Raw genomic sequence first — 27,695 nt, 5'->3', positions numbered from 1 at the left:
AGTAATAGCAGCATTATTTTTTTAAATTTTACAGTTTACAGAGCCTTTGTAAAGCATTATAGAAGCATTTGAGGGGTGGGTAGGATTCTTAATGTCTATCCATGCCATTTTTAACTTCTACGCACAAGAAAAATACTTGCTGAAAGCCAATCTAGTTCCAACATGATTTTAACTCCTATTATACTAGAAGCCCGATGCCGAAGATTCGTGCAAGAATGGGCCTTCCTATCCCTGGCTGCCAGCACCGCCTTTCCGCTCCGGCCCCGCCTTCTCACGCTGCCCAGATGCCCTGAGCAGCTGGGGCAGTGCAGAATGCCTGAGTCATCACCAATGATGATGCAAGTATCCCGCCCCACCCCCTACTGCTTTGCGTCTGCATATGCAAATTAACCCGTCATCTTTGTTGGGTTAATTTGCATGCTCACTCCTGATTGGCTGGTGGGCGTCACAAAGGTACAGTCAATTTGCATTTTCTTTTTTATTAGTGTAGATTATTGTTTCTTCTTCCATGACAATCTAATAGGAAAGGGGGAAAAAAGTAGGCATACGCTCATTTTTAAAGACTATCTGCCAGATACCATAAACCTATCTTGGGAGGAAGATAGGTTTGTTACTAATTCTATCTCAAAAGGAACATTGAATTATCTCATTTTAATGTTATGCTTATTGTAAATTCACCATAAATGAACTCTATTGATAAAGTATAAAGATTTTACTTAAAAAACAACATAACTCAGTGATATCTAATCAGGCAAGTCAATATACCTTCACCTCATGTGGGTTGTTTCCCACAAACACACCAAGCTAGTCCTTACAAGCACTTCCTTAGGTGAGTTCAAGTTGCTCTGGTTGCAGGCCTCTCTACAAATTATCATCTATTTGTGCATCCAAAAATCTTCTCAAAGCTTCACAGCAGCGACCCAAACTGATCTTTGTTTTCACATCTAACACAGGAGTAAGATGGGGGACAAAAAAAAAAGCTTCTGACTTTCAACTTCACAGTAAGGCCAAATCTTTTCCTACCCTCAGGTCAATTTTATAATGAAGAACTGGTGAATGTAATAGGCTGTGTGTATCATTTACCACAATGGTAAATGGAAGTCATTACTACTGTTCAAAAAAGGCCCTAAGGCCATCCTATTGTAAAGAGATAAATGACACCAGGAGTGATAAAAGAGAACTAAAAAAAGACCCAGGAGACACCTTTGTTCTGCGCAGTAGGAAGTAAGAAAAAGGAGACCTAACAGAAATAAAAGAACAGACACATGAAATTTCTCATTTGTAATTTTAATCAAAGCATTGCTAATTCGTGTTTGTTTTTTTAACTTTCATAAAAGCACCAAATTTTAATCATGTAAGTCAATTCGTTTTTTGGGAAAGAAACACCATCAAGAACTCCCCTCCAGAATAGAACAATGATGTACATTCTTCCAAACAACCAAATTGAAAGTCTACCAAAACAAAAACAAAAACAGCCCACACAGGAAAAAAAGTAAAAAAAAAAAAAAAAAATCACATTCTAGGGTTCAGTGCATTTAGCAGCCTTTGCTATGCTAGCTAATCATCCTTCAGCTGACTTTCAAATAATAACACCCTAGGTCATCAAAATATACATTTTCCATTTGCCTTTTTAAATTAAAAAAAATAATTAAAAAAGAAAACTTGAAGGAATTCACAATCAATTGCCTGACTCATTTTGATGGCATGTACAGCATGTGAAGGTCAGGAAGGCTATTTGTAGCACATGTGATGAGGGGAGATTGATCTTCAAGGTTTAGCTTTCTTCCAAACAGTGTAAAATACCCACCTGGACAAGGAGTTAAGGAATGAGAACAGATAATTCAAAGAAGAACAGGTATCACTTAAAATGTTGTGGAAAGGCCTGCGTGGAGGCCTTGCAAACTCAAAAGAGACCTACAGTAACCACCAAGGATGGTCTGAAATGAAAACCTTTCATGAAAAAGCAGTTTACAGTGGGTAGTCATGTCCTAGGCCAGTATCTTCGCTGACAAAGATCAACTTCCATCTTTACTGAGCCTACTGTCTTTTTGAATCTAAGGTAACTTACCTGTGGAATGTCAGGGCCACTCATAACCTCCCTTTTTCTGGACCCCTCGGGGCACAACCATTGTTATTCTCTTGCTACTTGTTGACTGCTAACTATCCTTTATCCACCTGAGTAAAGAAGCATGTGTCTATCATTTTAGTTTTTACCCAATCCCAGAGGCTTGGCCGCTTTGCTTTATCCCGCCTCCCTAATCTATCACCAATGAATTTCACGTAACCCCACTTATGTCTCCTCCTTTGATTGTAATGTCTAAAACAAGGTAAAAAAAAAACAACACACAAAACCGCCATTATAGGGCACTATCACAATCTCAATACATTGGGGTTCTGCCTCCCTGCAATTGTTTTTATGGCTCAAATGAAATCACAAAATTCTTTACAGGTTTGAATGTTTTTTCCTTAACAATTTGCTGGCCTACAAAAATCGCTTAGAGCAGCAATTTTCAACCCTTTTCGTCTCATGGCACATTTTACTAATTATTAAAATTCTGCGGCACACCAAAAAATATGCTATACGTTTTGCCGGTCTGACAAAAGAAGTATCATTTTTGATTCATTCATACCAGATAGCTACTGTTGTGTTGGCTTGTGGTCGTTTTTTTTACTTGGCAATCTAAGGGAAAAGGGGTCAGTGGCCCTGACTAGTCAGGGCTGCAGGTTTTAAAAGTCCTTTCGGCACCCTGGCTGAAAACCGCTGGCTTAGAGCAGTGCGGCAATGAGAATGAAGGCCTCTTCAATAACCCACTTGGCAGCCTGGACACCCACCAGCCTGTGACCCTGAGTGGGGGAGGGGGTGTGCGGAGGAAAGGTGATGGTGCTGCTGTCAAGATCTCCAAGAAGTTTGAGGAAATTCTTACAAGGGTGGGAGGAAGAGACATAAACAAGAGGGAGGTGAGGAATGGGGTGGGGAGAGTGTGGGAGGTGGGAAGAAGAGGGGAAAAAAAAAAGGTGGAAGGAAGGATTAGAGCCCAAGCTGAAGCCCTTTTTCCAAATGTTATCAACTGATTTCTAAAGTCTTTGTTAGGGGCAGAAATAGAATATTGGAAACTAATTATAATGATAAGAAATCTTAATCATGCTCTGTTAACCCTGATGGTTCTGTTCTGATTAGAGAAAGCACACTCTAACCTGGCTGGGAGTTGTACGCCCTGAGACATGGGAGCTAACACCGGAATGCAGTCCATCCTCCGGTCCCGAGAACTATCTATCATTATGGAAAGATTTACAACCTCGTGGCTGAAACCATCTAGTCCTGGAGGCACCTGCTCTTTATAACCTCCAGCCCCTATTGCCCGTAATCTGGTCCAGGGGTGCCCATAGGCACCCTCCCTCTCTAATGCCCCCCCCCGGCCCATATGACTTGTAACCTGTAATGATTATCCTGTGCCTACTTTCCATTACCTGTAATTCCTACTTTCCCATGTAATCTTTGTCCTTTCTATCAAATATAAGCAGCCGGTTTATGGTGGGGGGCAGAGCAGATTTTTGTGGATGACTGGCTGCTCTCCCATCCTGCAGGCATTACTGGAATAAATGCTCATACAGGACTCAGCCCCGTCTCTGCTGAATTGGCTCATGTAGGGACAGGCAGCCCGGACCCCTTGGTTGTCTGGTTACAGTTCCAGAGAGAAACACAGACCTGACTGTAAAAAATGCTCTAGAGGAGAGCCCTGATGAAGGTGGATGGTTGGTAGGGGGAGAGGTGTTCAAGTCTGCCACAGGCAAGGAAGAACACGGCCCAGCACGCACAGAGCACTCAAGGCATCCCAGGGAGGACCCTGGGGGAGGCGAATGTTATGGCCTCCTTTCTGTCAGAACCTGCCCCACCTTGCAGGCCGGCAGCAATCACAGGAAACTCCGCCACCTCAAGAAAGCAAGCTTTTGCCTGCACTCTCCAGTGGTGCCTTTTAGGAGGAAACCCATTATAAATTTCCAGTGACAATGCTCTCATTCAGGTCCTCCCCCACCTCGCCCCCCGCAGTTCTTTTCTTATTTCTGGGGATTAAATTTACTAAGTGGCCCTAATGGAAAACACCAACGTTAACTTTGAGATCCCCGGCATTATTTCTAGCTCTCGATTTCTATTGCAAATCAGAATATCAAGGGAAGTATAGAAACTGATATTAAAGTAGGATCATCGTGATATAGAAGTAGAATGCATGTCTTTAGTCTTTTTGCCTGCAACAGCTGGGGTTCTGAAGTGCCAGTGTGCACATCAATCCCTCCCCTGGAGGGCTGCTTAAGGCCAGTCACCAGCTCCAGCTTTTCTCATTGGGCAGCAAGTGGGGGGGGGGGGGGTGGCGCTTAAGAATTTGCCTGTCTATTTCCCAGATGACGCTGCAGGACTGGGGACCACCTGTCAGAACCAGTAGGAGCCTTAGCAGGCCACACTCCAGAGTCTGAGGGCGGGACCCAGGAATCAGTATTGTTTTCAAGATCCCAGGGGCTTCCAATGTGCAGCTGCGCTTGAAAACTGGGGCCTCGTATACTACAGAGAATTCTGTTTATTCAAAATGTTAAGCCGGCACAGGATTGACTTGGTGTTCTGATCTGGCAACACAATGATAAGGTCAAAGGATACAATTCCAAGTATGAAGGAACACAGACGATCTCCTTTGAGAATTCCACAGGACAATACAGGTGTCCGAGCTGTTCTTCATAGAGCGACAGGGCTTCTGTCAAATTGACACAGTTCCCCTAAATCAAAGAGAGAAAAGCAAACAACGGGATACTGGAGTCCACTGAGGGTCCCACTCATTTGAAGGTCGCTAATAAATGGGAACAATTCTAGCTTCCGGTAAAAGTTCATCTTTGAAAATGAGATATGGTTTCTGTACTTTCACAAATTGCACTGAGCTCTATTTATAGATCCATTAGTTCATTATTCTACCTCATTTACCAAGCCTTTTCAAATGATTAGAGTATGAAGCAATACAAAAACAAGTGAGACCAATTTCTCATTTAGTGACACAGCCTGTGTATCAACACCATGCAATAGCGAAGATTCATACACAAAACCCATTCAATGTAAGTTTTCCCAGTAGTCACACTGTGTTTAGAATAATGTATCCAAAATATAATGTTCTCCCCCTAACCGGTTTGGCTCAGTGGATGGAGCGTCGGCCTGCGGACTGAAGGGTCCCAGGTTCGATTCTGGTCAAGGGCATGTACCTTGATTGCGGGCACATCCCCAGTAGGGGGTGTGCAGGAGGCAGCTGATCGATGCTTCTCTCTCTTCGATGTTTCTAACTCTCTATCCCTCTCCCTTCCTCTCTGTAAAAAATCAATAAAATATATATTTAAAAATATATAATATTCTGGTGGGTGGCGGTGGATGCGACCCCTTTCCCGGGGGGGGGGGGGGGGGGGGCAAGGGCCAGCTCCCTCCTCCCCTTTTTCCCAAATAAAAATATATATAATATTCTCGGTTTCCAGAAGGGCTTAAACTATGACCATCATAACAGTCTAAGTAATTGGCACAGAACTATATTTATCCTCCCATGCTTCCCCTGAAATTTCCCTGAATTAAGGCATAAGAGAGCAAAAGTCTATTCATGATATATACACCAAAGGTATTGCCCAGTTCCACTCCTTATCAAACAGTTTCTCTTGACTTCATTGTTCTAAGTTTTCTGCCTTTCTTGCCACCACTGATCTACTTAGCAAGCAGATCAGGGTGGTCAATGAATATAGTAGACATCTGCTAGGAGGCTACTGGGAAAGTATTTTATTCTGGACAATCAAGAATGAACTGTGACCCTGACTGGTTTGGCTCAGTGGATAGAGCATCGGCCTGCGGACTGAGAGGTCCCAGGTTCGATTCCTGTCAAGGGCATACCTTGGTTTCGGGCACATCCCCAATGGGAGGTGTGCAGGAGGCAGCTGGTCGATGTTTCTCTCTCATCAATGTTTCTAACTCTCTATCCCTCTCCCTCTCTGTAAAAAATCAATAAAATATATTTAAAAAAAAAAAAAGAATGAACTGTGACCCATCCCTTCAATTTCCTTCTAGCCCAGTGGTCGGCAAGTCAACAGAGCCAAATATCAACAGTAAACGATTGAAATTTCTTTTGAGAGCCACATTTTTTAAACTTAAACTTCTTCTAACGCCACTTCTTCAAAATAGACTTGCCCAGGCCATGGTATTTTGTGCAAGAGCCACACTCAAGAGGCCAAAGAGCCGCATGTGGCTCACGAGCCGCGGTTTGCCGACCATGGCCCTAGTCCTATAAACTCTGTCACTTTAAGACAGTCTCTTATTCTATAAAATGGCTTTGTTTTTAGTTCAAATAATAGAAAAAGATAAACTTAACTGCCTGACCTTGCAAGCTAGCCATCCAATGTAATAGAATAGATTAATACTGATAACAATTCCCATATTCTTATGCCAAGTACAAACTCATTATGTATTCAAGGTTACAGCTGTCTGTAACAATAACTCACACAGAGCCCTTTGTAATATCTGCAAACAAAGAGGCTCAAAAAGTATAAATACAGGAGACTTCCTGTATGTGGTGCTCAGAGATTTGGAAGAGACACCTCCCTCTGGGCCTCGCACAATAAATGACTCCTAATTAATTGGCTCATTAAGGCATCTGGTATCTCATTTGCTGATTTACGATACAACAGGGGTAGGGTCTATCATTTTAGCACAATATCTCCCCAAGTGCTTTCATAATGGACTTAGAAGACAAGATAGGTATTTCATGCCACCTATTTTCTTTCTTTTTTTGGCCACCTATTTTCTTTTTTTTAAACATCTTTTTATTGACTTTAGAGAGGGAGGGAGAGGAAGAGAGAGATATAAACATCAATGATGAGAGAGAATCATCGATCAGCTGCCTCCTGCAAGTCCCCTACTAGGGATCAAGCCCACACAATCCGGGCATGTACCCTTGACCGGGAATCGAACCATGACTTCCTGGTTCATAGGTCAACGCTCCATCACCGAGCAACACTGTCCGGGCACCACCTACTTTCTTTTAACCACTGAAGTTCCTAACACTCAAAGGGCTAATGAATGTATGTGCTGATTCGATTTCTTCAAAAGAACTTCACTGTCAACCTGCCAAAAAAATAGGCATGTGCAATATAAGATGAAAATTATTCACAAATTAAGACAGCCTGTGATGTAAGCATTTTTGAGGATGGTCTTTCAAAACCAATCAACCAGCCAGCCATGGGCAAGCCGGTAGACAGAACTATTCTGAGAGCTGGCCTTGGTGGTTTTAACTTAGCACATTCGCTCAGCATGACGTCACCCTTCAGTGCCAGCCAGTTTAGTAACCCATCATTCTAGGTCCTGCCGTGGGATTTGGCCAAAGTGCCCTTGGCCAGCATATAATTTGGTTTCAACATCAAGTTCAGCATGGGAGCATATAAACACCACATGTGTAATTTAAGACTCACAAATAGAAAACACTGCCTGGCTGTTTTTAGAGCACATCACCCCTGGGGGAGCTGTAGAATAGAAACGCCACCGACGTACACGGTTCAATGGTTTCCATGGCCATCCCAAAATTGACACCGAACTCTCTTCACAGAGGGTATGCAGGAGCACCTCCTTACAGAGAATGTGGTAAGGAAATGGGATACTTTCAATTTGTTCTTCCCCAACACTGTCAAAAAGCAGTTTAAAAAAGAAAATAAACTCACCACAAATAGAGACCTACCCAAAAAAGTAACATGATGCACTCCACTTTCCTGTTTATTTAAATAGAACTACCTTTTTTTTTTTATTTTCTTAAGAAAGACACATGGGAAATGCAGAAAAAAATCTAATAGCAAAGAATTAAGCACTTATTAAGGATGAGAGAAAGGGAATAATGGGGCAATGGGGGAGGGGGGAGAGGGTGCACTCCAAGGGAGTAAATCCCAATTCAGTAGCTTCAGTTCTAGAATGTTCTCCTTGACCCATGTTAGATGACAGCATGTATTACTTCTGTAATGTGAAAAGCAGGTGCAAAAGTATACATCCTTGCCCTCGCCGGTTTGGCTCAGTGGATAGAGCGTCGGCCTGGGGACAGAAGGGTCCCAGGTTCGATTCCAGTCAAGGGCATGTACCTTGGTTGCAGGCACATCCCCAGTAGGGGGCGTGCAGGAGGCAGCTGATCGATGCTTCTCTCTCATCGATGTTTCTAACTCTCTATCCCTCTCCCTTCCTCTCTGTAAAAAAAATCAATAAAATATATATTTTTTAAAATATATTTTTTAAAAAGGATACATCCTTAAGGACAGCATTTTTATCAGGTTCAAAAGCAAGAAAAACTACACAATATAATGATTTAGTATATCACAAATATGTGAAACATCTATAAAGAACAGCACAGGAATAAAAAAAACCAACAACACTAAAGGTAGTTTACTTCTAGAAGGTGGGCACGGATTAGGGAGGAATGGAGATGTGTCGATGGTACTAGCAATGACCAATTCTCAAGCTAGGGGAGTCAGAGTTTGCTAATACTTTGCATTATGATTTACATGAATGTCACACACATTATCAAACAACCTAGTCTTTTTTTTTTTAAATATATATATATATATTATTGATTTTTTACAGAGAGGAAGGAAGAGAGATAGTTAGAAACATCGATGAGAGAGAAACATTGATTCAGCTGCCTCCTGCACACCCCCCACTGGGTATGTAACCACAACCAAGGTACATGCCCTTGACCGGAATCGAACCTGGGACCCTTCAGGCTGACGCTCTATCCACTGAGCCAAACCGGTTTCGGCCAAACAACCTAGTCTTAACGGGGAGTGGGGAGTAAAGGGAGGGAGGCCAAGTCTCAGGATCTGCCTCCTAGTCCTGTGAAAGCAATTCTCCCCCCAGATGCAGATTCAAATTCCCCCCCATCCAGCAGAGCCAGAGTCCAGGCACTCCGTGATGCTTTCCCCAGCTTTGTGGCACAATGACAAGGTCACAGTGACACCAATGACATTTATGAACTCGGTCCTGTGATGCAAGCAATTTTAGGCAGGAACATTTAGCTTTTGTCAATCACCAAGCAACAGGTCAAACAACACTTTCGTCCCATCTTTACTCTGACTCCAGTTCTTTTTTTTTTTTTAATCTTTATTGTTGAAAGTGTTACATATGTCTCCCTTTCCCCCCATTGACCTCTTCTAATATGCCCTCTGCCCCAGGCCTTTACCACCCTATTGTCTTACTCCAGTTTGAAGCAAAACACTTGAGGACACACTTGAGGAAGGGAGGTGAGTGTGGGTGTAACGCATTCCGGCCCACAACGAATATTTTGCGGCCCAGCCAACATAACGGTAAGAAACATCTTAATAAAAATTCCGTCACTTAATTTTTACAATATCCTGTTATACATAATTATTAATAACGAACTACAATGTTTGCTAATGACTGAGGACTATAATCGTGTTGCATTCATTTCCCTTACATGCAGGCGCACCATTTCTCTCACTAATACCAGCAGCGTATATTTTAGCAGCAAATTGCCACGTCATTAGTCTTGGACTGACCTGTTTGGTGTGCGCAACAGGAAATATTTCACTTTCGGAGAACAAGAAAAATAGGTTTATCTGCGTTACGCTTATTAATTTGTGCAGTGCAGTTATATTTAGTGTCTGGTAAGTTAATGTTCAAGAAAAAATAATAATTGTTACTAAAATGTTCTATTATTTTATGTTAATGACTAGAGGCCCGGTGCACGAAATTCGTGCACGGAGGGGGTTGTCCCTCAGCCCAGCCTGTACCCTCTCCAATCTGGGACCCCTCAAGGGATGTCCAACTGCCCATTTAGGCCCGATCCCTGTAGGGGGTGTGCAGGAGGCAGCTGATGGATGTTTCTCTCTCATCGATGTTTCTAACTCTCTATCCCTCTCCCTTCCTCTCTGTAAAAAAATCAATAAAATATATTTTTAAAAAATATTGCACTGTGGCAACTACATCAGTACCTCCAGAATTAAACCACCCTGCACTCTTGACCACTGCTTCTTCAAGGGCCTACAACCTCCTTAGTCCACGTGTGCCATCACACATTCAACCACTGATCATTCCTGGGTATGATAAAATGACACAGCCTGGCGCCTCCACCTGTAATGAATGCAGGGACAGGAAACATGTCCTAATACAGCTTTTGAAATTCTTGGAAAGTGGCACAGCCCTGGGCATATAATGCGATTTTTCATAAAAGTCAGTTGGCAAAGGCAAGTTATCAAGGCCTGGATCATTAATATTTAATGAATGGGCGGTGGTGATCTGTTAAGGGAGTGTTTTTTATTAATCCTCCACATGGAGATATCAGTTCCCCAAGAAGGCAGTCTACCGGACAAATATTCTCAATGAAAGAAAACAGTTCCACTGTCTCCCTAACGCCACTTGTGAAAATTCCCCAACTCACTGAATGTGGGTTGCTCTTATAAGAATAAGCTGCCTTGGAGCAGGTTTCATTGGAGATTTCCTAGGAAGGGGGAAATCACCGTCTTTGTCTCCATCTCGTGGCAGCAGCTCATACTACAGCCAGAGCCCAAGGCTGATAAATCCGGTAACAAACAGAATACAACAAAGCTGATTAATTCCTTAATGGATGCCAGGTTGGCTATTTACAAACTTAACTGCTTCAAAGATCATAATCGAATTACGTTGTTCTATCCTTACCAGACATCAATTTCATGAATATGCATTCAAATTTCAAAATAGACAATGCTTATTAAGAGTTTGGGGGGCGGGGGGAGTGGGGGGACAGTTAAGTAGCCTACCTGTGTAAAATATTTCCCATCCTGTTTCAGTACTTTCATGGAGAGATCAAGAATCAGTCTGAGAAACTCCCAGGTGGAATCTGGATGTTGAAAAATGTAGGTTTATTAAATATGGGTTTGCATGCATCAGACACAAAATGCATCAATACTCAACAATACCAAAGAAAGAAAGAGCCACGAGCTTAAGACCCAATATCAGAGAGCTTATTAACCAATGAAAATGTATTCTCACTTATGAACATATCAATTGGGTGTCTTGTACACATGTGCACATAACCCAAGCGGGTCAAAAGCAAATGTGCTTCACTTAGCACTGTTCTCACAACACCAATAAAGATTCGACACAAAAGGCAGTGGTTGAAATCTGCAAGACTTTAAGTAAGGGGGCTAAGCAGCGACATCCCGAGAGAGAAACTGCAAGGGTCATCAGGTAGGAATGCAGCCTGCAAAGTCAGCAGGAAGACAAGGTTATAGGAAAAATCATTAAGACTCAAACCCCAGCCCAGCAGTGATTTCAAGCCTGGGGTTTGAGAAGGGAACTGTCGCTGGCGTTGTTTAGGCAGGTCACCAGTTTGTTCCATTATAGGTTAAAAATCACCTAGGGCAAATGATCAAACAAGCTAATGTATTAGTGGTGTAATTATGAGTCATTTTATTTCATGTTTGTTTCAAATGACTGAGTTAATTTGCTCATTTAGGAGCAGGACAGGATTTGACCAAAGCCAAATACAGCCATTTTTCCACCGTGGGCCTCAGTTTAACTACCTTTAAAAAAAAATGAAGACACTTAACTAGATAATCTCCAAGATCCTATCATTCTCACATGGTGCCAAGAAAAACATTTCCATTATTGTGGTTAAAAACAAAACAAAACAAAATCTACCTTCTTCCGGAGAGGTGGAGATTGGAACAGCTGTCAAATCATTAATCACATAATCAAACTCTCTCCCTTCTTTGGCGTACCTCTTCAGTACCGGAATACAGTCCTCTACTAGAACCTTCCAGAAAGAACAGAAATAATGCGGGTGAGCCAACACACATGGAAGTAGTTAAACACTTGTAGAGGAAGGGGAAAATGCAAGCTGGGGCTGACAGCCTACAGCACCTGCCACACGAATAAAAATGACTTCCAGCCCTAGCCGGCTTGGCTTAGTGGACAGAGCGTCAGCCTGCGGACTCAAGGGCCCCAGGTTCGATTCCGGCCAAGGGCACATGCCTGGGTTTCGGGCTCGATCCCCAGTGGAGGTCGTGCAGGAGGCAGCCGATCAATGATTCCATCTCATCATTGATGTTTCTATCCCTCTCTCCTTCTCCCTTCCTCTCTGAAATCAATAAAGAAATATATTTTAAAACAAAAAAAAATAACTTCCACCCATTCCTGTAAGAACTAAACTTCAGTGCTTACTACATGCTTCATGTGCCATCTCATTTTATCTAAACCACTCTACAACTGCTATCATTATCCCTGCTTTACAAACGGAGAAAACAAACTTATGAGGATACAAAGTTTACCCAAAGGCACCCAGTAACAGAGCCAAGAAGAACACCTAGAGCTATCTGAAAGCCAAGTTCATGCTTTTAACCCTAATCTAAATCACCTCTCCCACTCTCTGTATTTTCTTCTATTTTTAGTTTTTCTTCTACACGAGTACTGAATAACTTCATTGTCTATTGATGTATTTTTGCACTTTACTCCAAACTCTTAACCTAAGGTTTTTCAATTTCCTCTAACACTTATGAGTATTGCCGGTAATAAAGCCATGTAATACACACCAGCTCCCAAAACAGAGTTATTAATGAGGTAAGTATAGCAGCTAAGAGCTGGAATTCTCATCTAGACAGTTTACAGTAAATTCAGGAACTAAGTTTGGGGGCTGCCTTATCTTTGCAGTGCTGGGGACCCAGCTGGCTGCAGGCAACATCCTGAACTAGGCAAGAGTTATTCCCCTTGTCATTCATTTTTCTAGTTACAAAATACATATTTGTGTGAAAAGAATTCACATATAACAAATCAGAAATCAAGGTTCGCCTGGCTGGCATGGCTCAGTGGTTGAGCATCAACCTATGAACCAGGAGGTCACGGTTCGATTCCTGGTCAAGGGCACATGCCCGGGTTGTGGTCTCCTTCCCCAGTAGGGGGCGTGCAGGAGGCAGCCGAAAAATGATTCTCTCTAATTACTGATGTTTCTATCTCTCTCTCCCTCTCCCTTCCTCTCTGAAATCAATAAAAATATATTTTTGTAAAAAAGAAATCAACCTTGCCACAATCCCCTAAAATAATCTATTCCAGATTTTTCATATGAATGCTCTTACACATACCCTCTAAGTCTCATCTACGGCGCGCACTGACCACCAGGGGCAGACACTCAATGCAGGAGCTGCCCCCAGCCCATAGGGTGGGAGCAGGGTCCCCATCACCCCGCTGGACACCCCACAGATCAGCCCTGATCACCGGCCAGGCCTAGGGACCCTACCCCGTGCCAGAAATTTGTGCACCGGGTCCCTAGTGTTTTATAATGTGCTTCACTTAATACATCATTCAAGTGTAACCATGCAAAAACAAAGAAGGCACTAACACCCCAGTTGCCTTCAATCTATTTATCAATCCCATTTAAGTGCTTAAAAAAAATCTCAAGATTTTTTTCCCTGTGCTCATAAAGATTCTTATAAACTCTCACCCGCAAATAAAAACAAGTGCTTATTCTTTCGTAAAACTAGGATCACACACATTGTTCTAAACTTGGAAATATGTACCTAATATCATTCCAGGTAATGATGTTTGTAAAAACTGTATCATTCTATGAAAATGTTCTACACTTAGCATCTGCAAGCCTTGGCCCCTACAAATACAGCCATAATAAACCTCCATAATAAAGTAGAGATGCTTTTTTTTTTGTCCGAGGGCTGGATGCTCAAACACGGGATTGCTGAGACAAAGGCACGTGCATTTTAGTTCTTAAGGCAATTCACACTCCAATCGTCAATGCATGTGAACAACTGTCTCCTTTCAGCCTTCCTAGCATTGGCTGCTGTCCCCCTTCTTCTATTTGTATCAAATCCCTTGCTAATATTTTCACATGAACTTCCTGCACCAACAACAGGGGTGAACATCTTGTCTAAAAGTTTGCAGGTTGCCCTGCCGGTTTTGCTCAGTGGATAGAGCGTCAGCCTGCGGAATAAGGGGTCCCGGGTTCGATTCCGGTCAAGGGCATGTACCTTGGTTGCGGGCACATCCCCAGTGGGGGGTGTGCAGGAGGCAGCTGATCGATGTTTCTCTCTCATCGATGTTTCTAACTATCCCTCTCCCTTCCTCTCTGTAAAAAAATCAATAAAATATATATATTTTTAAAAAGTTTGCAGGTTATTTGACTTCTGCCTTCTGAGAAGTACCAGTTCATACGGTTAAACCATTTTTTTAAAGAAGCTAATTTTAAAATTTAAAAAGTTGTAGGGTCTCTTTATATATTAAAGGGATTAAGTCCCTGTCCTGTTTGTTAGCAGTATTGTTTTCAGTCTGTCTTTTGGCTTTGTTTATGGTATTATGTTGTCATTATAATTTCTGAGGTTCTTGTCCTTTTTAAAAATGTTTCTTTCCCAACTCCTAAACTTGCCTATATGTATTAGTTTTGTTTTTTAATATATTTTTATTGCTTTCAGAGAGGAGAAAGGGAGGAGAGATAGAAACATCAATGAGAATCATTGATCGGCTGCCTCCTGCACGCCCCCTACTGGGGAACGAGCCCGCAACCCGGGCATGTGCCCTTGACTGGAATCGAACCTGGGACCCTTCAGTCCGTAGGCCGACTCTACCCACTGAGCCAAACCAACTAGGGCTATGTATTAGTTTTTATATAGAGAGCTTAAATCATCTGAAATTGATTTTTCTATGGTTTCTAAGGTTAATTAGCTTTGTTCTCATGCATAGATACAGTCCATGATGCTAGCATCACTTATTAAATCAACTCAATCTCCTTTACCCAAGCAAAATGATTAGTAGAATGAAGGAACGGAGTGAAGAAATAAAATGGGGCCGAAACCGGTTTGGCTCAGCGGATAGAGCGTTAGCCTGCAGACTGAAGGGTCCCAGGTTCAATTTCAGTCAAGGGCACGTACATTGGTTGTGGGCACATCCCCAGTAGGAGGTGTGCAGGAGGCAGCTGATCGATGTTTCTCTCTCATCGATGTTCCTAATTCTCTATCCCTCTCCCTTCCTCTCTGTAAAAAAATCAATAAAATATATTAAAAAAAGAAAAGAAATAAAATGGGGTCACTATGGTCAAGCTGCTAAATTATAGAAATAAAGTAAGCTGAGGCACAAATGATTGTATTCTTGCCTTAACTATCCTGAGAACTAAAACTTCTGAACTTTCCAGTCCTGCGTCAGTGCCTGCATACACATCTGCTGGTTGTGCATCAATACCTGCACTCACATCAAACCCTCAGATGACCATATGAATGACCTCAAGAAGGAATTGTTCCATTGTCCATATCACGGGACATGTGAAGCTTACCATCCTGGACCGATTCATGGGCTATAAGAATGCAGGATTGACTCTCCTTAAGAATGTACTTTTTACTATAAAAACTCAGCTTTGCCCTAACTGGTTTGGCTCAGTGGATAGAGCGTCAGCCTGCGGACTGAAAGGTCCCAGGTTCGATTCTGGTCAAGGGCATGTACCTTGGTTGCGGACACATCCCCAGTGGGAGGTGTGCAGGAGGCAGTTGATCGATGTTTCTCTCTCATCAATGTTTCTAACTCTCTATCCCTCCCTCTTCCTCTCTGTAAAAAAATCAATAAAATATATATATTTTTAAAAATAAAATGAAAACTCAGCTTTTCTTTCTGCTTTGGAAAACTTTTAGTATTGCCTACTTGAATTTCCTGTTTTTAAACCCTAACATCCTTGAATAAATCCCATTTATTTCTAGCCCAAGCCTCCTGACTCTTTTGAGCTGGGTCCACACACCTTACACCACATATTAGCTGTATGTGTTCAAGCGTCTGTGACACTCCTCTTATCTGTCACCATCATACTTCCTGTGTCACCATCATACTTCCTGTTGGATTACAAGAGGGCAAATCTCCCTTCACTATGGTTATTTTAATTGTTTTTCTTGGCTATTCTTAGAAATTTATTGTTATAAATGAACTTCAAAATCACTTGGCCTAATTCTAAAAAGTCCCTTGGGATTCTGTTTAGAATTATTTATCATTAGGAAGAAAGACATTGTTCTGATATTTTCATCCAAGAAATGTAATGTCTCTCCACAGATTCAAACTTCAGTTGCTTTCTTTCAATAGGATCTTAACCTACCGTATTTTCTGGCATATAAGACGACCCCCAATTTTTCCAGTTAAAATATAGAGTTTGGGATATACCTGCCCTATAAGATGACACCCGGCATATAAGACGACCCCCGACTTTTGAGATTTTCCTGGGTTAAAAAGTCGTCTTATACGCCGGAAAATACGGTAATTCTTATCAGTCTCACGATACTCCGGATTTGTGTTAAACTTATTCCTAGGTATTTAACAATTGGTTACTACTCTAAATAGGATTTCCAATCTACCTCCACCCCAATTTCCACTCAAACTGTTTTTGTGGTTAGCATAGCAGAGGAAGTTTTTAAGTCTGCCTCTATCCAATCACTTTACCAAATGTTCATGAATTCAACTATATTTCTAGATGAGTTTTTTGGATCTTCTAACCAATTGGCAAATAATTTCTTTCTATATTTATATTCTTTTTTTTAAAATATATTTTATTGATTTTTTACAGAGAGGAAGGGAGAGGGATAGAGAGTTAGAAACATCAATCAGCTGCCTCTTGCACACCCCCTACTGGGGATGTGCCCACAATCAAGGTACATGCCCTTGACCGGAATCGAACCCGGGACCTTTCAGTCTGCAGGCCGACACTCTATCCACTGAGCCAAACCAGTTTCGGCTATATTTATATTCTTTACATTTTCCTGCCTTACTGAGTTAGGTAAAGCCTCAAAAAGAATGCTGAATAAAGGTAATAAGCATCCTCGTCCTAGTTTTAGAGGAAATGCCTTACGTATTTTTCCCCTGTGGACGAGAAAGGGGGCACATATTAAACCGGACAAGCTCAGGGGAGGCCTGTGTGGCCACCTTACGAACTCAGAGACCTAAAGGAACCACATATAGGATGGTGTGAAGTTAAAACTTCCTAACTAAAAGTGAGTCGTGGTGGGTAGTCATGTCCAAGGCCTGTATCTTCCTTGACAAAAGTCAATCTTTACCTTAACTGTGCCTGTTGTCTTTTTGCATCTACCATAACATACCTTTGGAACATCAGGGTAATTTCTTTATGTTCCTGACCCCCTCACTGCACCAGAGCAGAGGCCACAAAACCCCTCACAATGTTCTCATGTTGTTAACTGTTAACTATCTTATACCCACCAATGTAAAAGAAGTTTGTTTTACTTTTTATCCAATCTCAGAGATTCTGCCCCCAGTTTTGCTTTCTCCCGCCTCCCTGATCTATCACCAGTGGATTTCATGTAACCCTCCTTATGCCTCCTCCTTTGATTCTAATGTATAAAATAAGGTGCGAAACTGCTCATCTCTGGAGCAGTTTCTCAATCAGTTGAGATTTTGCTTCCTGGCAACTTTTGTCAGTTCGGCTCAAATCAACTCATAAAAATTCTCTACTTGTTTGAATCTTTCTTGAGCTGATACCATCCTATATAATAAAAGGCTAATATGCAAATAGACTGAACGGCAGAACAACCAGTCACTATGAATGTGCTGACCACCAGGGGGCATGCATGGAACATGGCAGGCGTTGGGCGTGGCGGGATGGTGGAGAAGGTAAGCGGAGGTGCTGGTCGTTGTCATCAGGGCGAGCCTCTGGTTACTGAAAATTCTTTGCTCCTGTGCGCTCCTGCCCAGCGCTCGCACCTGCTGCTGGCTCCAGCCCCACTCGCACACGCTGCCGGCACTGGAGCCGCTGCTTGCACCCCCTGCAGGTCCCGATCGCTCAGTGCTGTCAGTGGGTGCAAACAGTGACTGCCAGCCCCAATCGCCCCAGAGGGCTTCTCCACCTCCCCCTGCTCCTGAGGGGCAATCAGGGCAGCAGCCGCCACTTGCACCTGCTGCTGGCACTGGCCCCAATCACTCCATGCTGTCAGCGGTTGCGAGTGGGGCTGGCACCCTCAGCGTATGGGAGCAGCGGCAGAGGAAGCGGGGCTACTGGCAGAGAGGGGACCGGGGGCCACGGCAGGAGGTGCCGGGTGGGGGCACAGAGGATGGGCTGAGACCCTCCCCTGTGCCCACTGCAGCCTCGCGGCCCACAGTTCCTTTCAATGTGCATGAATTCGTGCACTGGGCCCCTAGTTTAATATAATACTATCTTTAGGTTTCTGATGGTTTCTATTATGTTTAGATAGTTGCCCTTCTTTTGCAATTTTATTTTACCTAAAGAAATTTCATTACCCTTTGTGACAGCATGGACAGGCCTGGAGAGCATTATGTTAAGTGAAATAAGCCAGTCAGAGAAAGACAGGTATTATATGATTTCACTCATATGTGGAATTTAATTAATAAACTGAACTACCAAGCAAAATAGAGACAAACTCATAGATAGAGAGCAAGCAGACAGCTCTGGTGGGAGAAGAGGGGATGGAGGGGGTTAAAGTGGTTGAGCAAAAAATAATAAAAGAGAGAGGGGCCCTAGCTGGTGTTTCTCAGTGGTTAGAGCGCCAGCATGCTCCTGGAAGGGATTGATTCTGAGTCAAGGGCACGTACCCAGGTTGCCAGTTTGATCCCTGCCCCTATCAGGGTGAGTGCGGGAGGCAACCAATCAATGTGTCTCTCTCCCATCACATAGATGTTTTCCTCTGCCTCTCTCTCTCTCCCTCCCTCCCACTCTCTCTCTAAAAAACAAAAAATCAATGGAAAAAATATCCTTGGGTGAAGATTAACACCAAAAAAAGAGAGAGAGAGAGGGAGAGGGAGAGAACTCTCATGGATATGGACAACAGTGTGGTGATTACAGGAGTGGGGGTGGAGGTGGAGGTGGAAGAGGCCATAGAGGGGATAAATGGTGATGGAAAAAAAGAAAAGAAAATTTAAAAATATTTTATAAATACTTCTAAGCCAACTGAATGTCATAATACAAATATCTTGATCTTTGAAAAAAAGAATGACTATATATTCCCAAATGCTTTATCATCTATTAATGTCAATTATTTTCTCCTTTAAATTATTCATATAATAAATTATGTTGTCTTAAGATTTTTACATTTATGAACTAAACTTTCTTGCACATAATATACATCATTCTTTAAATAAAGTGTCAGATTTAATTTACTACTATTTTACTTGGAAATCTTGCACATACAAAAAAAGGCTTTTAGTATTCTTTTTGTACTATTTTAATGATTTCAGTAGAGTGCTTTGGAACACTTATTATTTTCTAAAAAAGGTTAACAGAGTAATTTTCTGTTTTTCAAATGATAAACAGTTGCAAAGTCCTGGGGGTTTGTTAATGGTGGCAGAATTTTAATGCCTAAGGGGCTTGTCTGCCGCTGCCAGGGAGACCAACAACCTCCACCCCTTTAGAGCTGGGAAAACTGTGGCAGAAGAATTTTACAGGCTCCCCCTGCTGGTTGTTCTGTTCCAGAAAGAAGGCAGGGGGGAAAAGGATGTGTTCAGGCAAACAAGTTACCCAAGAGCCCAGCCATTTCAAATAAAATACTACTTTTCCCTTCTCTAAAATGTCCAATTGTCTGTGTCACCTTCTGCCTTCAGTGCTCTGCCCTCAGATGGACTTTCAATTGGAAAGGTTTATTCCCCAGGCCATTAGTAAATCTTCCCACTTATATATACCTTTCTATATACACTGAGTGGCCAGATTATTATGATCTCTGAACACATAATAATCTGGCCACTCAGTGTGTGTGTGTGTGTGTGTGTGTGTGTGTATGAATTGTATATATATTAGAGGCCCGGTGCATGAATTCGTGCATGGGTGGGGTCCGGCCAGCCTGGCCAGGGGGAGGGGACATGGGCGGTTGGCCAGCCTGCCTGCTGGTCGAACTCCTGGTTGAGGGGACAATTTGCATATTAGCCTTTTATTATATAGGATATACACCGAGTGACCAGATTATTATGCATTCAGAGATCATAATAATCTGGCCACTCAGTGTAATTCCTCTCAGCTTAAAAAATTAACACATGTGTACTGTGAAATCAAAGTTGGATACCCACTCTTTAAGGACAATGGGATGGGATAATTTACATATCAACAAACTGAAGCTCTCATCTAAAATGTCTATACATCTAGAGATACACAAGATTTTTGTTCAAATAAAAGAAGTATTTGCTTGATTATCTTGTTCTAAAAAGTACTGCATGTATGAACATCAAACATGCATCCTAAAATATAATACAAAATGTATCCTACAAATGTAATGATTGGTGAACTTGAAAGTACAGTAGAATTTAGGACAGGAACCACAGAGAGATTATCCAGGGTGGAGAGACAAAAGGTGGTGGTTGTCAGGTCACAAAATGGCACATGACATCTTTTATATAAGAATGAATGAACCCAAGCAGGTTTGGCTCAGTGGATAGAGCGTCAGCCTGAGGACCAAAAGGTCCTGGGTTCGATTCCAGTCAAGGGCACATAAGTTGGTTGTAGGCTCCTCCCCAGCCTGGGGCCTGGTTGGGGCTCGTGTAGGAGGCAACCAATCAATGTGCTTCTCTCACATCGATATTTCTGTCTTTTCCCTCTCTCTCCCATTCTCTCTAAAAATCAATGGAAAAATATCCTCAGGTGAGGATTAAACAAAAGAAAAGAATGAATGTTATTAAATTCAGAAATTATAGAGTTCTTTCTTATTATCAGTACACTTCTGTCCTAAATATAAATCTATCTATAACTCACAGAGAATGAAGGGGAGCAGAACATGCGACCTCAAAATATGCTGCATTGGCATACTGACTAGAGAGGCTTTCTCTGAACTCCCCTTATCTGCCTAAAGACAGATCCTCCAAAAGAAACTCAACTGTCATCCATTCCCCTCCCCGGAGGATTCAACCAGGAACACTGCCTCTTATCACAGGAGAGAAGATTGACACTATGTGGTCTCAGACAAACTTTGTCACAAACTACCTTGCCTTCTATCTATTCTTCTAAGGGCCATCCATCTTTCCAAAAAGTCATTTACTTTCCCTCAAAACACCTACATCCCCTTTCCCTATTTAAGACCAGAGGCCCAGTGCACAAAATTCGTGCACGGGTAGGGTCCCTAGCAGTTGCTGGCCGGGGCCTTCCTTCGATCCACGCTGCCCCCTGGTGGTTAGTGCAAGTCATAGCGAGAGATCGAACTCCCGGTCGGTCAAACTCCAGAGTGGACACTTTGCATATTAGGCTTTTATATACATAGAAGATGATATTTAAGCCTAAATTCTAAAGCTACCTCTGTGTTACTCACTTTTCTCTTGGGATCTTCCACATATTCATGAGGTATACATGCCAATAAATGTCTGTTTTTGTCTTGTTAATCTGTCTGTGATTACAGGAGTCTCAACCAAGAACTAGAAGGGTAGACAGAAAATTCTCCTCCTGTACAAGATGATCTATTTATCTTCTTAATCAGTTATACTTAAGGTTGTTTTAGGAAGGCACAATTCAGATTAATTATATTATCAGTTCATTTAAAAACTTTATCTGGAAAACACAAGTACCTGATAGCAGTCTCCTTTAAGATTGTCTAAGACATCACCACATGTTTTTCGCATGTATTTCTTACATCCATCAATCACCATTTGGTCAATGTTCAGAACAGGTTAAGGAGAAATTTAGCCAGAATTTAAACATATCAAAGAATTCTGAAATAGTAATACTTTTTTAAAAAGGTTAAGACAAACAAGTTTATAGCATTCATTTAGGTATCACAAGTTAAAAAAGATGAGTAAGACAATGATTATATTTTTGCACCCAGGACACTCAAAAAGAAATGAATTTTTTTCTTCTCATAAAGAAGCTATTTTGGCAACTGCTGAGTAGACATGGTACCACAGTTGCTTGCTCCTTCATTTGCAACTAGATTATCTCTGCTTCTTTGTTGCTGGCCACATAAAAAGGCTATTGGTACTAAATTGAAAAGTTTGTTCAAGGCACTCTTTATCACACATTTCCCTCATAACATTAACTGGAGTCACAAGACAGAAAGGAAGGTAGAAAACAAAAGCAGCCCATTGAACCTGATTCCATATAAAAAGGATATCTCTACCATAGTGACCATCTTTGGTTTCAGTTTGACTATTTCACATAAAATGCCCCCATCTCCACCTCCCAGAATCAGCACGTCTTTGCCAGTGTAATCTTCTTTGCCACTGCCCATGATGGCCCGGGTATACGCCAAATCACTCTCCGCCAGATCTAGGAAGGAAACAGATTCAAATTGGTGACTCTACCCAAACCCAGACATCTGGGAAGGGCTGGATTCTAGCCCAAGATGTTTCACTTTCCATTTTAAACACATTCAACAATGCACAAAGGTAGTTTTGTTGTTATTTTTTAATATATTTTATTGATTTTTTTACAGAGAGGAAGAGAGAGGGATAGAGAGTTAGAAACATCGATGAGAGAGAAACATCGATCAGCTGCCTCTTGCACACCCCCTACTACTGGGGATGTGCCCGCAACCAAGGTACATGCCCTCCAAGGTACATGCCCTTGACCGGAATCGAACCTGGGACCCTTGAGTCTGCAGGCTGACGCTCTATCCACCGAGCCAAACCGGTTTCGGCTAGTTTTTTGAATTGTGGAGTTTTCATCAGTCCCAAGACAATAGATTACATACATAGATGACATACATGTCTGCATTAGTCATTCGGAAGAAAACTTGGTCTTAAGGATGTACTGATGTGAATTATTAAAAGCAATTATGGCTTTCCAGATGAAATAACACAACATCTGAGAGTTGCTTCAAAATATGAGAAAGCCCTAACCGGTTTGGCTCAGTGGATAGAGCGTCGGCCTGCGGACTGAAAGGTCCCAGGTTCGATTCTGGTCAAGGGCATGTACCTTGGTTGCAGGCACATCCCCAGTAGGAGGTGTGCAGGAGGCAGCTGATCGATGTTTCTCTCTTATCGATGTTTCTAACTCTCTATCCTTCTCCCTTCCTCTCCGTAAAAAATCAATAAAATATATTTATAAAAATATGAGAAAGAGCCCAGCCAGGATAACTCAGTGGCTGAGCACTGACCTATGAACCAGGAGGTCATAGTTCGATTCCCAGTCAGGGCACATGCCCAGGTTGCAGGCTAGATCCCCAGTGTGGGGCATTCAGGAGGCAGCTGATCAGTGATTCTTTCTCATCATCAATGTTTCTCCCTTCCTCTCTGAAATCAACTTTAAAAAATGAGAAAGAAAGTGGACTGATGCCCTAACTGGTTTGGCTCAATGGATAGAGCGTCAGCCTGCGGACTGAAAGGTCCCAGATTTGATTCCAGTGAAGGGCAGGTACCTTGGTTGCAGGCACATCCCCAATAGGAGGTGTGTAGGAGGCAACTGATTGATGTTTCTCTCTCATCGATGTTTCTAACTCTCTCTTCCTCTCTGTAAAAAATCAATAAAATATATTAAAAAAAAAAAAGAAAGTGGACTGGCGTTTAGGGGAAACAAGACTAGCCAGGAGTCAATAACCATTGACACTCAGTGGTGAGTATATTATGTGGGTTCGTCATACTATTTTGTCCACTTAGATGTGAGGTTTTCCATAACAAAAATATTTTTGTAAATAAGCAATTATATACTTTTTGAAATACAATCCAAATACTCATTACTAAGAAATTAAGAAAAAGGAATGTCGAGAGAAAGTTTTCCTGGTTCTGCTGTAAAACATGAAGGCCCAGACAATCTACAAGTTAATACAACAGAAATGTTCATTTCAAAAACACCAGTGCCAAGGACAAGCTTGGGCAAATCCACAAAAGTGATATTTGTCAGGAAAGCAACATAATCCAACAGTCACTTTAAAAAATTTTTTTTAAATATATTTTTATTGGTTTCAGAGAGGAAGGGAAAGAGAGATAGAAACATCAATGATGAGAGAGGATCATTGATCCTTGCATGCCCCCTACTGGGGATTGAGCCCACAACCCAGGCATGTGCCCCTGGACCAGAATCGAGCCTGGGGCCTTTCAGTCCGCGGGCTGACGCTCTATCCACTGAGCCAAACCAGCTGGGGCCAACACAGTCACTTTGTTATATAATTGGGGTAGGGCTGGAATACTTACTAACATCCCCACTAAGGATGAGAATATTTCCAAACTGCTTCGAGTGCAGAATTTTAATGTTCTGATAAGGTGAGTCTTCATCATACACCACTTCATCTATGTCGTACTCAACCAGGCGGCCATCAGCAGTGGGCCAGTACCTGTCAATGGTCCCTCCTCGAACTATGGGTGGTAATCTGGAAAAAAAAGGAAACAGGAATGAGCCTTGTAAGTAGACCGGTTACGGTGAGCCTGCCTTAAAATTAGACCTGGGAGCAAGAGTGTGCAGGAAGCAAGCCACATGACCCCAGGCCGACTCCTGAATAGCACCCACAAATCTAATGCTTGGCCTTTTAGGTTTAACCAACATGGCCACCACCAAATCTCCACAACTGCTGCACATAGGACTTTATTCTTTAAAAACCTTCCTGGCGTGATTTAAATTTTCCTAATAACAAGTTGAAGGAGAAAATGGTCGCTGAAGACATCACACTTTACCCCTAATACATCAGCAGGGATCTCTTAAGACTGCCTACTTAACTACATGGCCATTATCACATTCCTGCCAAGTGCACATGGACGTAACACCACCATGTAGTTCAGAATCCACCCTCGAGTATTTCCAATTGTACAAATAATGTCCTTCGTAGTTCTGCTTTTGAACGAAGAATCATACACTGTATTTTGCTGGGGTTTTTTTCCCCCTTTTTTAGCCTCATTTAATCTAGACTAGTCCCCCCCCCTTGTATGTTTCATGACATTACATCTTGGAAAAGTCCAGACCACCAGACCAGGCACTCTGCAGAAAACCCCTCAGGTGGGTTTGCCTGATGATCTTCATTAGAGTCAGGTTGACATACCGTATTTTCCGGCGTATAAGACGACTGGGCGTATAAGATTTTCCTGGGTTAAAAAGTCGTTTTATACGCTGGAAAATACGGTATATTGGACTATTTTGATGTGATTAGATTTAATGGATTAGATATATTAGACTACCGTATTTTCCGACGTATAAAACGACTTTTTAACCCAGGAAAATCTTATACGCCCAGTCGTCTTATACGCCTTAAAGTACGGTATATCCTAGGTCAGTGGTCGGCAAACTGATTAGTCAACAGAGCCAAATATCAACAGTACAACGATTGAAATTTCTTTGGAGAGCCAAACTTTTTAAACTTCAACTTCTTCTAATGCCACTTCTTCAAAATAGACTCACACAGGCCGTGGTATTTTGTGGAAGAGCCACACTCAAGGGGACAAAGAGCCGCATGTGGCTCGCGAGCCGCAGTTTGCCGACCACGGTCCTAGAGGCATCACATTAGGGACAGGAGATGTGTGCTTGTCCTATTATTGCTAAGTGTGACCAAGCAGCTGAAGTAGATGGCACCAGATCTGTCCATGTGCAAAGGTACCTTTCTTTCCCTTTAAAATTACTAAGCAAGCTGGGGGGTGATCCTCCAAAACTGGGTAAGGTCCTGATCTCCCAAGAAGCCTTCACCGGTGGCTTTGGCATCTACACGGTTCTTGCCTGAACCTATTTTTACTAGAGTGGCTGCAAACGGATGATTTTCTGGTTCCATTATTGCAGAAGTGTTCAGTACTTCAGATAGGGTGAATGTACTAGAAACTACCAGCAGAGGACACTAAGTGACAGGGAAACACAGACCTGGAAAAGGGGCTTGGCAAAGCTAGCTGGAATACAAACACAAGGACAACTCGTCGCACACATGGCACAGCCCGTCTCCAAGTCACGTGTTCTCGGACAGTGGTGTTTGATAGCAAGACAGCTGCGGACACCTCAAACGCCAGGAGATGCGGCCTCTGATTCACTCTGATGAGTTTCTTTTCCCTCCCCGCTCACCTGCTTCCCAGAGTCCAGTCTGGACCTGTTTTAAGTTAATGAGGCTTCCCGTGGGGAAACAGTACTCGCGTCTGTAAAGAACACTTGAGATTTACAAAACCAAGTTCCTATAAACTCCCATTTAACTAACAGCTCCTGATTTACCACTTCATCTTTAAGATAAACAAATTCAGCTGTTGGAATGTTAGGCAGACCAGACGTTTTTCTTGTAAAATGTGGAGCCCCAATCAGGACACCTTCCCCCATCCCACAAGCAGGCAAATAGGACTTGGGGGAGGCCTCTTCCACCCCTGGCTGATGGTGGGGAGTAGCCCCAGCTTTCAGGGGCAGAAACCTACCAAACCCACCTCCTGGTTGCCAGCCAGCCAGCCAGCCAGTATAGGCTTTTACTGACCTATGCGCAAACCCACTGAAAATAAACAATGCCCAATCTCAGCTATGTCAACAGCACCTTGGCTAAGGTTGAGCTTTTTCCTTAATTGCAACACAGTGGTTTGTAAAGACTGGCAAAGAAACAAGGATCTGCAGCAGGATGGGGAAGGCATTACAGCGATGAAGTCCTCATCCTACCAGGACGTGCATTTATCTCCCTGTGATGGGCTACAGGGGATATTCCGGAAGCCTACAAACTCTTGTTCCAACCATCACTGCTGAAAATCAAAATTAGATGGTAGAAAAGTCAGGCAGCCCATGGCCAGTGTGGCTCTGAGCATCATCCAGGGCACCAAAAGGTCCCTGGTTTGGTACCTGGTCAGGGCACATGCCCAGGTTGTGGGTTCCATCCCTATCGGGATGTGTGCCAGAGGAAACTAATCGATATTCGTTCCCGTCCCTCCTCTCTCTCTCTTCCCTTCCTCTCTCAAATCAATAAAAATGCGTGTGTTTTTTTTTAAAGAAAAGACAGACCTAGCCGGTTTGGCTCAGTGGATGGAGCGTCGGCCTGCGAACTCAAGGGTCCCAGGTTCGGTTCTGGTCAAGGGCATGTACCTTGGTTGCGGGCACATACCCAGTAGGGGCTGTGCAGGAGGCAGCTGATCGATGTTTCTCTCTCATCGATGTTTCTAGCTCTCTATCCCTCTCCTTTCCTCTCTATGGAAGATCAATAAAATATATTTAAAAAAAGAAAAAAGAAAAAAGAAAAAAGAAAAGACAGTCAGGCAGAATATGCCCTGAGCCTCAGGTACAGTGTGTAAATTATAAGAATTATTTGCAACAAAACTGATGTGAGCTTGTTTTCCTGTTCCTTTTTCTCCTTTTCTTTTCAAAAGTAGAATACAAAAATACATTTTCTAAAAAAACAAACAAACAAACAAACAACCGCCCTAACTAGTTTGGCTCAGTGGATAGAGCGTTGGCCTATGGACTAAAAGGTCCCAGGTTTGATTCTGGTCAAGGGCATGTACCTAGGAGGTGTGCAGGAGGCAGCTGATCGATGTTTCTCTCTCATCGATGTTTCTAACTCTCTATCCCTCTCCCTTCCTCTCTGTAAAAAAATCAATAAAAAAAACACACAAAAAACCCCATGGCTTCATAGATGAAAAATTACATTTACTTCATTGCCCGTAGGGGAGTAATAATTTCAGATGTTACTGACTTATCTGTTAATGACTGACTCCCTAACAATGTCATTCCCGGGAGAGAAAAGTGGCACCATCCTTGTCCTTTTGAAGTCAATAACAAAGGGCCTACCACAAAGTATTTCCCAACCACCTCTCACCTCTTCCGCCCTGATTTTATGAAGAGACGCAAAAACAGTGACAAGCAAAAACAAGGTCCTCA

The 27,695-nt window shown here is 42.5% G+C and overlaps 1 protein-coding gene across 1 annotated transcript in view; it reads right to left on the bottom strand.

Annotated features, from left to right (window-relative positions):
- Positions 1-1,277: 1,277 nt before the first annotated feature.
- Positions 1,278-27,695, bottom strand: part of SMS (spermine synthase) — a 55,868-nt gene continuing 29,450 nt past the window's right edge. The window contains exons 5-11 of the mRNA XM_079765546.1: positions 24,077-24,252; positions 22,060-22,214; positions 21,518-21,607; positions 11,681-11,795; positions 10,798-10,877; positions 4,649-4,764; positions 1,278-1,807 (exon numbers count right to left, since the gene is read on the bottom strand). Coding sequence (XP_079621672.1) covers positions 1,768-1,807; positions 4,649-4,764; positions 10,798-10,877; positions 11,681-11,795; positions 21,518-21,607; positions 22,060-22,214; positions 24,077-24,252 — 772 coding nt within the window. The 3' untranslated portion in view covers positions 1,278-1,767. The remainder of the gene's footprint in view (positions 1,808-4,648; positions 4,765-10,797; positions 10,878-11,680; positions 11,796-21,517; positions 21,608-22,059; positions 22,215-24,076; positions 24,253-27,695) is intronic.

This window comes from Cnephaeus nilssonii (assembly GCF_951640355.1).
Source record: "Cnephaeus nilssonii genome assembly, chromosome: X".
Taxonomy (NCBI): domain Eukaryota; kingdom Metazoa; phylum Chordata; class Mammalia; order Chiroptera; family Vespertilionidae; genus Cnephaeus; species Cnephaeus nilssonii.
The sequence above is the reverse complement of the archived record's forward strand: the minus strand, read 5'-3'. Positions and strand labels throughout refer to the sequence as shown.